At 41.4% G+C, this 16,010-nt stretch overlaps 1 protein-coding gene across 6 annotated transcripts in view; it reads right to left on the reverse strand.

The window, feature by feature from the left end:
• The window catches only part of DLGAP3 (DLG associated protein 3), a 335,981-nt gene that overhangs the window by 138,050 nt on the left and 181,921 nt on the right, over window positions 1-16,010 (reverse strand). For all 6 annotated transcript variants that reach the window (XM_075264490.1, XM_075264489.1, XM_075264486.1 and 3 more), the window contains exon 3: window positions 13,211-14,263. In XM_075264490.1, coding sequence (XP_075120591.1) covers window positions 13,211-14,206 — 996 coding nt within the window. In that variant the 5' untranslated portion in view covers window positions 14,207-14,263. The remainder of the gene's footprint in view (window positions 1-13,210; window positions 14,264-16,010) is intronic.

The following is a 16,010-nucleotide window of genomic DNA, read 5'->3' on the forward strand; positions in this document are numbered from 1 at the left end:
AGGTTCCGGACCAAAAAATGGATATCCGCGACTGAATGCCAGTGCACTGCCTCGGCATCCAGTCACGCACTCTGCTCCAGATTAGGCCCAATAAATGGGCCTAGATGGGAGAAGGGAGTCTCTTCAGGCTGAATCGCGAGGCAAAACGACCTGAAGAATGAGCACCTCGCTTCTTTTTCCGGGAGCTGGAACAAACCGGCTCCCGGAAAAAAGAACTAACCGGCTCCCATTGATTTTAATGGGAGACGTCTTTTTGGTCAGGATTTTGAGGCAGATATGGCCTCAAAATCCCGACCAAAAATCCCCGCCTGAACTTACCCTAAAGGAAACAAAGTCCTCAGAGGAAACCTCTGCGGAGTTTCTGCAATAAACGCTGCAGGAAAAACTGATGTGTTGCCGCCGGGGTTTTTCCCGCAGCGCTTTTTGCTTTGTCTTGCTACATGGGGCTTTAGCCTGACGCTAGGTTCACACTAGCGTTTGGCAGTCCGTTCTCAGCTTTCCGTCTTCTGCATGTAGAAGACAGAAAGCTGTCAGACCGGATGCGGCAGTGAGGGTTTTATGCTCTCCGCCGCAAAACCGTTTTTTTTTAAATCGGACAGAGAGTACTGCATGTTCGACTCTTTGTCCAATTTAAAAAAAAAACGGTTTCATGGCAGAGAGCATAAAACACTCACCACCGCTCATGGCCGGACATCTTTCTCACCCATTCAAATGACAGAGTCCTGGAGGTTTCCGGTTCCTGCCTCTGTTTTGTGCAGGAAATGGAAACCTGCAGAACGGAGACCGGGCGCAGATGTGAACGAGCCCTAAGGCTGAGTTCACACGGAGTTATTTGGTCAGGAATCCGCCTCAAAATAAGCCTCCAAAAAAGCCTCCCAATAGAACTAAATTCCTGACCAGAAAACTCTGTGTGACCTCAGCCTTATAGTATAATGCTCAGTCTATTGAGATAATAAGGATGAGGCCCAACAGTGAGATGCAGCTAAAAAAATAGCTGTGGAAAAAAATAGCGGCAAATCTCAATGTATTTTTTCCACAGTGTTTTTTATTGCGCTTTTGATGCATATTCCCCGCACTTTCTCCCAATTGTGCAGCTGATAGTACCCGGCCATGTTTTTAGAAGCACTCACATTTTACAGTTTGCGGCTCTTCCACATCTTTTTCCTGCAGTCTGCGGATGAGGGAAATCTGATTACATTTCATTCACTTTGCTGGTTCCGTAAAACACTTTTTTTTTCTGTAGTAGCCACAGACGTTGTGTTTCTGCAATGTGAGGTTTGAGGTATTTATGGCCTATCCTGAGTATAGGCCATAAAAAAGTTTAACCCTGGAAACTCCTTTAATATGCCCCACACAGTGTAACATCCCCCTTCTGCACAATATGTTAGCCCCATCACTGCTCCCACACAATATAATGGCGCCGTCACTGTTCCCCATACATTATGGGGGACCAGTGAAGTAGCCATAAAATATTTGGCCCAGACAACCCCTTAAAACAGGTTGTCTATAAACTGGAGTGATCGCTGTGGTGGCCGCCAGGGAGGTGCATACTCCCCTGTCCCCAGCACCCCGCTGTCCCCGCCTGTGTCTGTTTGGTCTCATGGCCTCATTTCTGGAGTTCCTGTACCTAATTGGTTTCAGCAATCACATGAGGTGCAGGACTCCCAGAAAGTAGTGCCAGTACGAGACTGAATGGACACTACCGGCGGACAACGGAGCGCCAAGGACAGGTGAGTATTCTTTTTTTATTTATTTGTTTTTTATTTTACACCTCCCACCAGGCACATGAGTTGCTCCAATTCCTGGACAACCACTTTAAAGGATTTATCCATCTTTCTAATATTGATGGTCTGTCCTTAGAATAGGCCATCAATATTACATCTGTGATGATACAGCAGCCAGGACCTCTGCAGATCAGCTTTTCCAGGACACTTCAGCTACGGGTAATGGTAACATTTCTAGGAGCCATGCTGTTCACTTGCCATACAGGCTGTAGCAGTAGGTATATGTAGTGCACATGGTATAGTGCGTGAGCAGCATGGCTCCCAACATGTTATAACCTTTAACCACCCTGTCTCAGTACCACTGATCTGCAGGGTCCTGGCGGTGGGCCCCTAGAAACAATTCCACTGGTGGGCCCTAGACATCCCAGTCCGACCCTGGGTACACACCATGTCACCAAACAGCACAGTGAGTATCTGTAGCCCTATATACAGGCCCACTGACTGATTACAAAATTGTAGACAACTGTGATGCTAATTAGTGGATACCCCTTGACATGTCCCTTTGGTCACATTATTTTCAGGGGTACCTGAGTTGTTGTTTTTTTTTTTTTGTTTTGTTTTGTTTTATTCTGTTGAAGCATGGTTGAAAATAAGTGTCTGACTTTCATTTATTCATTTTCATAGAATTTTTACTATTACTTTTGTCGGATTCTGTGACCATTGTGGGTTTCTCTTTCATTAAACGAGGGGTACCAACAATTTTGTCCACGTGTGTAAATAAGAAATTCTTTTATTATTTTGTGGGCATGTTTTTTGTATTAGTTTAATTTTATGTGACCCACAGCTAAAGCTTTTTTACTACAGTATTAGCCCTTTTTTGTTATGCGCTTAAATGCTTTTGTAAAGCCTTCAACAAACTTAGCATAAGCTTTACAAAGTGTAAGGTGTATATATGAGGAGAAACTCAAAATCTGATCATATCACTTATATTTCTGCATTTTATGACAGGCTCTATCAGTAATAGTTCCTCTGAGCTGGTGGAAGGATACCAGTTTTCACGATGTCTGCCATAGACTGAAAACAAAAAGCAGAGAAGAATCTGATCCATAACTCACTGTCTCACATTCAGGAGTAGGAGGATCACATATATTTCTTTTATGTGTTTGTATTATTGATTTATAGAAAGTTTGTTGAAAACTTAAAGACGATAAAATTGCTATGTACTGCAAAGCCATACAGCTATATTCACAGTTAAAATCAGCTCTATCGGTTAAGGTCCCCCATAACGGACTGCAGCGAAAAAGCACTGTGGGAAAAACTGCAATGGAAACTCAAAACCCAGGCAGCAAAAAATACAAACAGGCAGGCTTACTGCCTAAAGTTATGTTTTATTCTGAAATGTTAGGCATATAAAAAATGAGGCGACAACGTGGACAACATGGTATCGTGGTCACCAGTCATTGCTACCACCACAGTTACTTTCAACACTTGTCTTCAATGTAACTTTGCATGTTTATATAAGTTGATGACCTGAAGTGCATTCATAGTTATTTGTTTAGCCTTGGGTTGCATAAAAAAAGGAAAGGTTTTTTTGCTTAAGGCTAAGGCCCCACGGGCTGTCATTGCAGCGCTAAAGTGCTGAGGAAAGAACCGCTGCATGATCGCATTTGAAGAGAAAGTTCACAAAGTTTTCCCCTGCGGACTTTCTCTTCCCATTATATCTATGGAAAAGCCGCCAGCGTTTCCGTAGATATAATATGCTGGTATTTGCAAAGCCGCAACGGCATTGCAAATCGCAGTGTGTCCGCGTTGCGTTTTTTCCGCAAAGTGGGCATGGGATTCACATGAATCCCATCCCCTTTGCTTGCACTGTACAATGCCGCAATTTTTCCCGCAGCGTCTCCGCTGCGGGCAAATTGTGGCGTTTACGTCCCATGTGGCCCCGGCCTAAAATTGTATAGAGGAGGTATATACAAAAGAAAAATTGAAATAAGCACGAGAAGAAGCACAGTATGAAACTGACTGCATTGGGGGAGTACAGAAATCACAAGGACATATATAAAATTAAGATCACCACTGACAAATGTATATTTTTTCATTACAATCCATGTCCAACATTCAGTTCATAATGTATCTTTATGGAAGTCAGAAATGGTTTTTCATGCAAAAAATTGTTGCGTTAACACAGTCAGAGATGAAGAATTCCTAAGTGGCACTAACTGCAAATGTAAGTAAATATAATGACTTTATTTATAGCAAACCGAGTTGGACCCCCACTGATCCAACATTTATTACCTACCCAGTAAAATGGTGAAAAATCTTTGCAGCTGCAGTGTCCCTTTAATGGAAGCTAAAAATCTTTATGCAGTGAGAATCTCTAGATCTTATTGCAAGCAAATGCTATGGCTTTGTGACATTAGCAGGGCTCCTCTCAGTACAGGTCCTATAGCAGATTTGTGTTCTTGCAATTCTATCTAATGGCTGAATGGTATTGCCATAAAAAAATACAATAGCTTGTGCAGATGTTTAACTAAAAGCTCACAAGCCGTGATGAAAAAGCTAATTTTGGATCCCCATGCACCACTTCTCCTCATGTCCGTCGACTCTGTCCCATCCATACATTTTAGCACCAGTTACATTTTCCTTTCCTTCATTATCTGGGCCCAGACCACCATGAAGACTTGCTGACACCATGTCTGTACATACAAGCTACTCATAATTCCTATAACCTGTTAATGCCCGTCAAATAGTAATATTACCTTCTTCTGTGTCACATCCCCCCACAGATTCCTTCCTGCTGACTAATACTAGGCTCACACTAGCATTCAGGTTTCCATCCTCGGGTCTGAAAGACGGAAACCCTGTCCACTTAAAAAGCATTAAACGCCCAAGCCAACGGACCCGTAGACTATAATGGGGGTCCACTTTTTTCTGCCGAAATTTCTGATTTCAAGCAAAATGGGGGATGGGGTCTCGAACGGATACTGAAACGCTAGTATAAACCTATAATAACTGATATTTTATCATATATCTTCTCACTCCAGCTCCCTAGAGGGCAAGGCTCGTAGATTTACAAGGACGAACTGTCAGCCATCAAAAGAAATCAGAAATTAAATCAAGTTTATCCATCTCTAATGTGATCAGGGTGACCTGTGGAACGCCTAAAATTCTGTGCTATTCGCTGTTCTATTCGCAAAAAGCATTGACATGCTTCAGATGGAAAAATCTCCAATTTATGAAAAGTGTGTGGATGAGATTTGGTAAAATTTCATCCACGTCCCCGTTACTAAAAATCACAGCAAATTTGCTACTTGTAAACATACCCTTAACCGGTTAATGTAGTAGGGGTGAAATCAAATGACAAATTTTTGCATGGCGCTTGTTTTACAAGATGCCAGTATATTTGTGGCACAGGGAGGAGACCCACGAAAACACAAAGAGAACATACAAGCTCCATGGAGATGTTGCCCTTGCAACAGTGCTAACCACTGAACTACCGTGCTGCCCTAACCACGGGGAATGCGCAGCACGATACAACACATGAAGATTATTCTGCAGATTAAAATATTTCATTCTGGACATAGTAAAGTGTTACATTAAAAAAGATTTATTATTATTATTATTATTATTATTATTATTATTATTATTAATAATACTAATAACAAAAGTAGCAGTAAATCACATTGTTAATAATGGAAACAAGTATATCCACTCATTATATCATCTCATAACATTACAAAGTAACACGTAATAATATAAAAATAACATTGCATAATATTCACTGAGGTGTCGACACAGTTTTTAACACTTTTACATTATCCTTGAATTTATCAGCTAGAAATGAGGGCATACAATTAGAATGATTAGATCTTAATATCAGTTTATCACACCTTATTACATTGGCGCTCACTAGTCAAAGGACAATTAACAGAATGAAAAAGATAAAGATGGAGATTTTATTACGTTAATTGAGCCAATATTAAGAGAAGATTCAGAAAATGATGGCGAATGATGCACCTAACAGTGAAAATGATAATCAGCATATCCATCTTGAAATACAAAAACATACAAAGGACTAAATATAGGAACACCACTGAAAAAGCTTACAGATTTATTATTCATGCCATACTAAGCCATGCACATGCATTTGTTGGTATTTATGACTCCTCATATAAGCCTGATGCATTTTTGAGAGCTCAGTCTGCAGTCACGACTAAGCACAAGCAGACAGCAACGGTGGGTGAGATGTTAGAAAGTGTATGAAAACCCACGCAAGACAACATCGCCTCTACATGACTATAACCTTTAAGGAAAGCACTGAGGCTTTCAACCTTCCATCAATTAGTAAATCTCCCCCTGAAGCAGGGATGCTTTTATGTGCATATGATTCACTCTCTGCTAACATCTCATTGCTTGAGATATATGGAAAAGGCTCAACACAGCCTCTCTGTATGCTGCAGAGCTAACAGACCGTGGCATAATTCACATTCATATTTGCATATTTCATATACATTGATTGCATTATAGCTGAGAAAAGATTCATCTGCTTCTTGGTTAACATTAAATACAGAAAGACACTTCTTTGCAGCTTGCTTAGAAATGAACAGAGAGCAGTGGTTTTTTCCAAGGTAGAGAATGTGGCAAGTGAGTTGAGAAACCAAACTGCAAATAATATATTATTCATTGTAAGTATGAATAGCTTGAGAATTAGGCAAATACACAGAACTTGTGCCATTACTTTACAGCTATGCTGCTTGTACCTTATGGGGCTGCTGTCCATGGTGCTGGGAGACAGCCGCATTGATGCCGATACCCAAATAAGCAGGGGATTTCAAAAGACTCTGTCCCCAGTACAAAATTCATGGGAACCTTGAGAAAAACACAAGGTTACCACCCATTTGGTGAATATAAGCTAATTCACACATCACTGTTAGGGCCCATGTATTTTGAATGGATGGACAAATTTTTTAAAAATAAACATACAAAATGAATCAGGGGCACGGCCAGAATGAAATGACATGTGATATTTAGTATTTTGTACTTGGTGACACATCCTCTTTAATTTGGCCGCATTCTGCAAACTTTCCCAGGCTCCTGAATGGAAAGCTGCTTATTAAAACAGGGGACTAGCAACAACAAACATCACAGCGTGACTAGGAAGATTTGTTGTTTAGCACTTCAGTAAAAGACTGCAATGATCCCTGTGGGTGTTATAAAGGTGACAATATTGCTTGCCACGGAGTGGTTGTGAAGGAAGAAAAATACAAATGACTGGGTAATGCCTGAATACAATTTTCACACTTTGACAGAAACAGTTGTAGTAGAGCACGAGTGACACCATGGCACATTGTTCTGGAAGCCAGGGTACCTGAATTTATTTTATTAAAAAAAACCCTGTTCTGTTCAGTATGCCAGGTGCCATAGAGGTGATCTGCACGGTCACATAACAGCAAGGCTAGTGTTGGAATCATGTGATCCTGAAGATTACTGGCAATACTACTAGCCGGCACCAGCAGAAATGCACTGTACTTATCTTGTTTCACCATAGCCCCAAGTGATGGATTCTGCCAGAATTTGGCTAGATTTGGTCCCCGTTATGGAAATGCTGCTTGTAAAACTAGGGATTCTGTGATTGTTTATGGAGATCTATAGCAGGTAGTCTATGGAGATGAAGTGGATGTCATGGTGGGTATAGGGTGGTGGCTATGGCTGTCACTATTATGAGGAGGGGGCTTTGGCTAACACCATTAAAAGAAGGATCAATGGCTCCCTGTTATGGAGGGATCTATGGCTGTCACAGAAACGTCAACCAAAAAGATCCCTTTAAAGGGTGATATCTGAGCAGTGGTTCATGGCATCAAAGGACAAAGGCATCAAACCCTTGATAAAACATCAAATTATTTTCAGACAAGAACAAAAACCTCTACTTTCTGAACTTTCCATATACATTTATTTATGTATTAATTTCTGTGTCTTAATATATATTGTACTAGCTGGTACCCGCGACTTCGTCTGCGGTGATTGTAGTAGTGGGTATATACAGGTTTTAAGGTTTTCGTACTGTGTATAAGGGATGGGATATAAAATGTAACTGTGTATCTTGGTTTTGCTGTAATTCTGAGAGCACATGAGACTTTTGTGTTGAATGTAATTTGTAGTTCAGCTGCTATACGGTGTTGGTATAAACTGTACATAGTGTCTTTGGGACAGAGGTATTTCAGGTTAATATACTTCGATATACGACATTGTATGAGTTGTTATTTTGCGCCAGTACATGTACGTTTTGGGCACAGGATACTCTTGAGCAAGCAACATAAAGTCTGGCCCTGTGCATGACAGTTTAGTAACTCCATGTGCCTCTTATTAATAGCAATTAACCCCATAATGTCCCTCACATTAACCCCTGTGTAAGAGTTACTGATAGAGATGAGCGAGTACTGTTGGGATCAGCCAATCCAAACAGCACGCTCGCATAGAAATTAATGGACATAGCCGGCACGCGGGGGGTTAAGCGCGCCGGCTACGTCCAAGCGGAAGTACCAGGTGCATCCATTCATTTCTATGGAGCGTGCTGTTCGGATCGGCTGATCCCAACAGTACTCGCTCATCTCTAGTTACTGATATGTGAGAGACTTGGAGGTAATAATTAAGTATCTTCATTACTGAGGTCTTTTATTAGTCCCTCCATATGTCTCACATATTACAAACCTTTATATGGGGCACACAGGGGTTAATATGAGGGACATGATGGGGTTTATTCCTATTAATGTGAGGCACATGGAGTTACTAACACTAAACTAATAACCCCAAATGCCTGACATTAATGAGAATAGGAACTAAAGGAAGGGAGCTGTGTGCTTCTTACTTTCACTTTGCTAGCAGCTTCGGCAGGAGCTATCACTATAGCAGGCAGAGACTTGAGCGATTAAGCTCCACCCCCTGGGTTTCCTCCACACCTCGCAAAGGGGAGTGTCCTTATGCCTCAGCTCTAGCACAGCACTGAAGAGACTTGGACTTCATTTAACTGTTGCAGGTCCTGTGCTGCTGGCGTGCCAGTGAAATATGGCAGGAGTGCCACTCTTGGCACGTGTGCCAGGGGTTGCTGACCTCTGCTGTAGGGGGTAATATGAATTTTGTGGCTTGCTATGGTCCAAAGTGTGTGAGATTGCAGAGATCGTGATATGAGTTTGGATTTTGTGGGGGTCCTGGGAAAAACGTATGTGCGCTATTGTGACAAAAAGTAGCCTATTGCGCAATCGAGTGTAGTGACTAGGTTTGTGGAAAATTTCAGCCAAATCGGTGGAGCGGTTTTTGCGTGATTGACCGCCAAACATCCGAACATCCAAAGTCACAAACCCACAAACTCACAAACATTTCACATTTATAATATTAATAGGATTAACACCTTTGTTTCCTTATAATTGTATTAATCTCTGTCTCCCTATACAATGCAGTAATCCCTATGTTACAGACCTTCAAATCTGCCACCTACCGGTATACAAGACCACAACATGCTTTTCTAACTTCAATGTAAGCTTTTCGTGAATTATATTAACCATTAAAACCTACACATAGCTTTTCTAATAACACTGCACTCTTCTGCACTCTATTGTATTAAACCCATATTACCAAACATGGCAGTACTATTTTCACTGCACTCCTCCTATACATTGTATTGCGCCCTTAATGCCGCACATAGGGGCCATTCATATCGTGCTGTTGTGGTCCGTCTGACTGATACGTTTTTATAAGCTAAACAGCTACAAAAATGTATCAGTCAGCAGACCCATTGCCTCCAATTGAAAAAATAAATGCCACAGTCCGCTATTTCAGACAGACAGAGATGTGTGCCCAACCCTTCTTTTTGGCACCAAAATCGCGGAGCAGGGTTTTGAGCGAAGGCGATGCCATAAGCAATACCACCGGCTAGGTACGGCTGTCCAGCAGAACTCTCCATAAGGTATGTAACAACAAACTCCCCCCTACCAGTCCTACCAGAAATCGCTGCCACTGTACTCCTGGGTCCCAGTTGGAATGGCTCCAACCACCAACAACAACGCCAGTTCTGGCTCCCCCCCACATGGGTTAACAAAATGCCTGCCACCCCTTCCCCCACTAGCACAAATGTCTGCTGCTCCACTCCTGGGTCTCAGCTGGAATGGTTCCAGCCACCACCACCCCCATTCTGCTTCTCCTCCCACGATGTTATCAAAATAGCTGCCACCCCCCACCAGGTCGTACCAGATATGACTGCTGCTCCATTTCGGGGTTCCAGCCGGAATGCCTCCAGCCACTGCTACCCCCATTCTAGCTTCTTCCCTTCCCCCTGATAGGGGTTACCCACAGTGGCAGCCAGCTAATGCCATTAGGAGTAGTTTACAGCTGCCACAGCAAAGGAGCTATCCCCAAGGACTACAAGTTACAGCACAACTATGATTTGGAGTGCTTGGGAACAGTTCCTCTGCTACCCCCCACATGTGCTTCACCAATACCACCAGGGTTATCACACGTGGGGGGCAGTTATTAGGGATTGGTTGCCCCCCAATATGTGCTACCCCTAATGGCTGCCCTCTCCTCCACACATGCTACCCCTGATGGTATTAGGAGGATCCCCACATCTGCTACTCCCCCATGTATAATACCCCTAATGGTATTAGGTGAAGCACATGTGGGGGAGACAGTCATTAGTTTACCCCCTAGGTAATTGCAGGTAACTTCCAGGAGGGGGGAAGAACCCAGAATGGGGTTAGTGGTGGTTGGAGCTTTTATAGCTAGGACCTTCATTGGTTATAAACACGTCACTACTGTCATAGATCATCCGTACTCTTATCTAAATAATGAACTGCCAGAAAGCTGGGTGAAAAATGGACAGTATGACCAGGTGATGCGGTTCAAAATTGGGAGACTCCCTGCAAAACAGGACTTCAGTGTCAGTGTTAGTGTTATGGGGACCTGTGGCTGCCACTATAACGGGAGAACTATGACTGTCACAGTTATGTCGGTGGCCTATGCCAGCCACTGTTATAGAGTGTATTAAGGTTGTCACATTTATTGGGTTTTCAGGCTACCACTTTTATAGGCAATGTATAGCTGTCACTGTTATTGGTCTATGGTTATGCCTTTTATGGGGGAATTATGGTTGTAACTGTTATTGAAATCTATGACTGTCATTGATATAGAGAACTATTGTCTATTGTCACTATCATAGAGGAAATTTCTGGTTGTCACTATTATGGAGACACGGACAGGGTCTGAATTTGTGCTAGTACATACTGTATGACAGAAATAACTGCAAGGCAATGATCCAAATCTATGGCTGTAGTAGTAGTCTAGACTTAAATGTATTGTATTCACCTGGTTTTCAGGGTGCCTTCATAAAACTGGTATCTAGCACTACGTGGTTACTGTGGTGTGGTATCAGAGACAGGGTTATCTAGTTAGCATTGTAGTTCTGCATGTGCTCATGAAAACACAGAATGACAGGGCCCCCCAGAGCAGAGTTTCTTGGCGGATACATGGCACCACAGCACCTCATGTTTTTATAACTGTTTTGTTATGTTAATGTTTTTCATTATGTGTTCTCTATTTAATGTATTGTTCTCACAGTTATTCCCCTTCAGGTACATTAAATCATCATTTAATTATATATTCCCGCCATTTTACCTCAGCATCGGCAGGGCACGCTTTCCACATCTGGAAGCTTCTGAGGGGGTGTGTACTGCTAACAGCTGATTGGCTGACCAGCTTGTTTAGGCGGGAATTTCAAATCTAAATAGCCGGCCAGTGCTGTTAGCGGTCAGTTGGTGATCTACAAGTCCCCTCACACGCTCTCTATTGTTGTGATATTTCAAATTTCATCACGGTGTTTGTTGTAGGGGGAAATCTATCATGCTAATAGGAATGTTTTTATTATTTATTGAAAAAAAATATTTAATTTATTATACATTTATGATTCAATTTATGACTTATTTATTGATTATTTATATTTGAATGTTAACACTTGCTTTACTTTAATAAGCACCGTGGCCAATATTCATCATTATAATTTTTTTTTTTTTTTAAATGTAGATTGTGAGCCCCACATAGAGCTCACAATGTACATTTTTCCCTATCAGTATGTCTTTGGAATATGGGATGGAAATCCATGCAAACACGGGGAGAACATACAAACTCCTTGCAGATGGTTTTTTTGCCCTTGGCGGGATTTGAACACCAGGGCTCCAGCGCTGCAAGGCTGCAGTGCTAACCACTGAGCCACTGTGTGGCCCCATTCACCATTATAAACTTGTGTCTATGTTGCCATGTGATGTAGATAACTGTGAAAACATGATGCAGGATACCAAGTGTTTGATGCCATAAATCCATTGTTGCAAATACAGTTACATCATTAAAATCTTTTGCTGGATGCTTCAAATGCTAAAATGACAAATAAATCTACTTTTCATTAAGCCCACATAGCGGCCCACAGCGAAAAACACTGCAGGAAAACCTGTAGCGGATTTCCACTGTGGACATTCTGCTTCAATAATACCTATAGGGAAACCGTCAGCATTTCTGTCGGTATAATTGCCATATTGCGATTTCCAAAAATGCAACTGTTTTGGATATCACAGCATTTCCACTGCGCATATTTTTATGCAATATGTGGATGGGATTAGCCAGAATCCCATCCATTTTGCAGGGACTATAAAACACTGCAGGGCCCGGTCTAAAACCTAATGAGACCACTGGAGCTAGTTTAATTTATTTTTAAGTATTATGCATTAAAGTTTCCAAAGTCACCAATAAAGTCAACCTAAAAACCAATGTGCCAGCAACAAATTTCTTGGTGCATTTGCTACATAGGTCAGGGGATTTGCCTATTCCTGATACTGGGGATGTTTAGGGTCAGAGCTAATCCAAATGAGAGACATTTGTGACAGTGCACTCATGTGGATATCTATAATGAGTACATTGAGAAAATGGTTCCTTCAGTGGAAACAGAACAGACAACAAGGTGGCTCACTTGGTTCTGAACCTAAAATGGATCAGGCATAATGCATAGCTGTATTAAGTAGTCCCAGAAACATACTTCAACTATTCCTCAAGTTGGGTTTATTAAAAAATGCTTGATGCCAAAAAATAAATGTTGAAAGCAAATTGCCTGAAGAAAATGTTACATGCTTGCATGAATATAATACTATTGCAGTGATTGCATCATATGTGTGTTTACGTAAAACTGCATCATTTATGTAGAGAAAACAGAAAGTTGGGCTCATTTTAGATATAAATGTGAATTTTTGAAAAACATCATGGAAATAATGGATGCCTTCCAGTAGCAGTTTATAAAGTAGTACATTAGGAAGTAAACTGGTAATTTGATTTATCATAAACACGATTTTAAGAGCACTTTTAGGAGCATTTGGCCTACATTAAACAATCTATCAAACTAGAAAGTAGAGAAATAGCTTAAGAGTGATACAACAAAAAAATCTGTTTATGCCTACCTGTAAGTAGTGGTAGCCTCGTTCTTTTCCCTTGCCCTCCTGAAGCATAAGCATCTTGTCCTGGTGATGGCTGCCTGAGCTGGGATAGGCTTCTCGTGCCTGACTGACGGTCATTGTGTGCCATGTGCTCCTCTTAAGTGTCTGCCCATCAAGGGACATAGACATTCCAGCACAGGCCAGGCATTTGCCCTCTCCACCTCCACCTTTTAGACTCTTCAAGGTTAAGTCTCTGAAGGCACTTTCAGGAGTGTCCACTCCAAAGGGAGCTCCATGCTCCATGGCATGACGAGCTGACACCAGGAAACTGCTGTCGCTGTCAAGGTTGTCATCAGAGCTCCACCACCCTGCCATCTTTGATCGGTGCTTGGGTTCAGATTTGCGATCTTTACTTTTACTCCTTTTACTGTGTCGAGGCTGGGAGTGCTGGTAGCCTTCTCCTCCACGTCCTTCATACCTAGTGCCATTGTATTCTCGCTTCGAAGGTGTCTCCAAGGAATGTGATTTGGCAAACAATTTTTGGACTGAGTGTACAAGGTGACGAATGCGACTTGGACTCTCACTGCGCTGTTCTGTGGTGCTGGTTCGTTGGTACTGCAAGGTATGGAAGCCATCATGATGCAGGGGTAGCTGTTTCTCAAACTGATCCAACAGAGTCGGTGGCAAGCGATTTATCTTGCTGGAGGTGTGAGCAATGGCAGCCATACATTCATCACAGTCGAACTGCTGAGGGTTGTGGTGCATTCTGGGGTAAGTACCACCACTGGAGGACCGTGGCTCAGGCATGCTCACAGGGCCACCAGGGCAATCTGGTGTCACGCCGGCACTCCTAGAAGGGCAATAGTGCAGATCAAGGGAACAAGACTCAGAGGCGCTGCGGGGATAAGACTTGCGAAAGTCTGGGCCGTGATGAGGAAAATCCAATGCTCTCTCTCGTGTTTGTGGGATGCAATGACATGGAGGCTGTGATTGGCTGCCTTCTCCATGGTAACCTTTCATCCTGTTAATACTGAATAAGCGGCATCTTTCCTGCCCCTCCCATCTTTCTGGGATTACCTATGATAACAAGGAGGCATAAATTAGTATTGAATCATCAATATTCATACTTACGCATCTGTACATAAACCATAATCAAGGGCAAATGATCTTAAACAATAAATACATTTATACTAGTTATTAAATATCAACAATATGAAAATGTATATATATGTTAATGAAATTAAATTATTAAAATGGAATCTCTGCTTTGTACAATCCCTACTTTTTAAAGGGATCTCTTAAAAATAAGGATGAATCCTTTTCCCTGCTGTAATCCCAAACAATTAGTTGCAATTCAGCAGAAATGGTTTACTTTCCCCACATCTCCACCACAGGGGAAATTCAATATTGTACAGTGGCTATTCAAATCAATAGATTGTCTGTTTCATGAATAACAGGACAGGTCCTCCAAAGCTTTAGACATACTTTTAACTTTTCTCCACCAAGAGGTAAGGATTCTGAATATAAGACCCGTATATTAACTCAGCAGTCCCAATGAATTAAATTAATATGTGCTTTCTAAGGTAGACAGCTGTGCGGGATCTGAGTGGCTGACCCCAGAGATCTCAAATTGATAACCTATCCTATCACTGGTGTGTCATGTCTCCCTATGTGTAATGTATAGCAGATTGTCTCCACCTCTCTAAAGAAAAAAACGCTGATCTATATAAGACATACAGTATATTGACTAGAAATCCTGATATTCCTAATTCATGAATTTGACATCTTATTCTGAAAATGAACCCAGAATGATAGATAAACTTAACCCTTTCCCAGCATCCACATTACGGTTTGGTATGTATAATACATAATACAGAATTATGGCCTCTGGGCCTAACTCAAAGCTGACTGAGGCACAATTTTCCCAGGAGACCAAGGGTCGCTGATCTGTTGCCATAACAGTCAGGAGCCTATTACAGGCTCCCAGGCATGTCTGGCCTTTATTTGTATAAAAGGCTGCTCTATGCAGCCTTTCATACAAATGTTGGTATTTTGTAATAGTAATCAGACTCTGTAGGGGGTCTAAAAATTACAGTATAAAAAAAGCAAAAAATTTTTTTTACAAATTTAAAAAGAATTAAAAGTTCACCCCCCTTGCCCTAAAATACATATAAAATAAAAGAAAATTATGGTAGGTCTACAAACATATAAAAATATATTTCCCATAGTGGGAAAAAAAAATCAAAAGTGCCGAACAAATGTTTTTTGCTGTTTTGCCTCTGATTTGGTCCACTACAAAAAAGACACCCTATGCATCCCTGTATACGTAAATGTTATGGAGGTCAGAATATGGAGACTTTTTTTGCAAAGTTTTGAATCAAAAATGTAGATAAAACTATAAATTTGGTATCCCTGGAATAGTAGTTATGGGGTTTGGAAGGCGGGGAATCAAAAACAAAAAATGCCTCCATCGGGAAGGGGCTCAACAGAACCTGTCACCATGAAAATACTGATGGATTGTTATTGAACAGAAAATGTAGTTTTTCGTGAAAAGTTTTAGCATAACATGTAATTTATTGATTTGTGACTTGGCTTATTTTGGTCTTAAAAGCAGTGGTATATTCACGTGGACAGTTCTACTTAGGAATGAAATAGTTATTTTTATATGCACAGTCATACATGGAGTGCTGTCAGTCACTCCATGACTAGAGAACAGTTTTTAAGCATAGAAAGAGCAAAGATATGAGGAAATAAAATACACGTTATACTGATACTTTTCCTACAAAACTATATGTCAATCTAGTCAGCATCTACTCTACAACAA

Source organism: Leptodactylus fuscus, chromosome 2, assembly GCF_031893055.1.
Source record: "Leptodactylus fuscus isolate aLepFus1 chromosome 2, aLepFus1.hap2, whole genome shotgun sequence".
NCBI classification, from domain to species: domain Eukaryota; kingdom Metazoa; phylum Chordata; class Amphibia; order Anura; family Leptodactylidae; genus Leptodactylus; species Leptodactylus fuscus.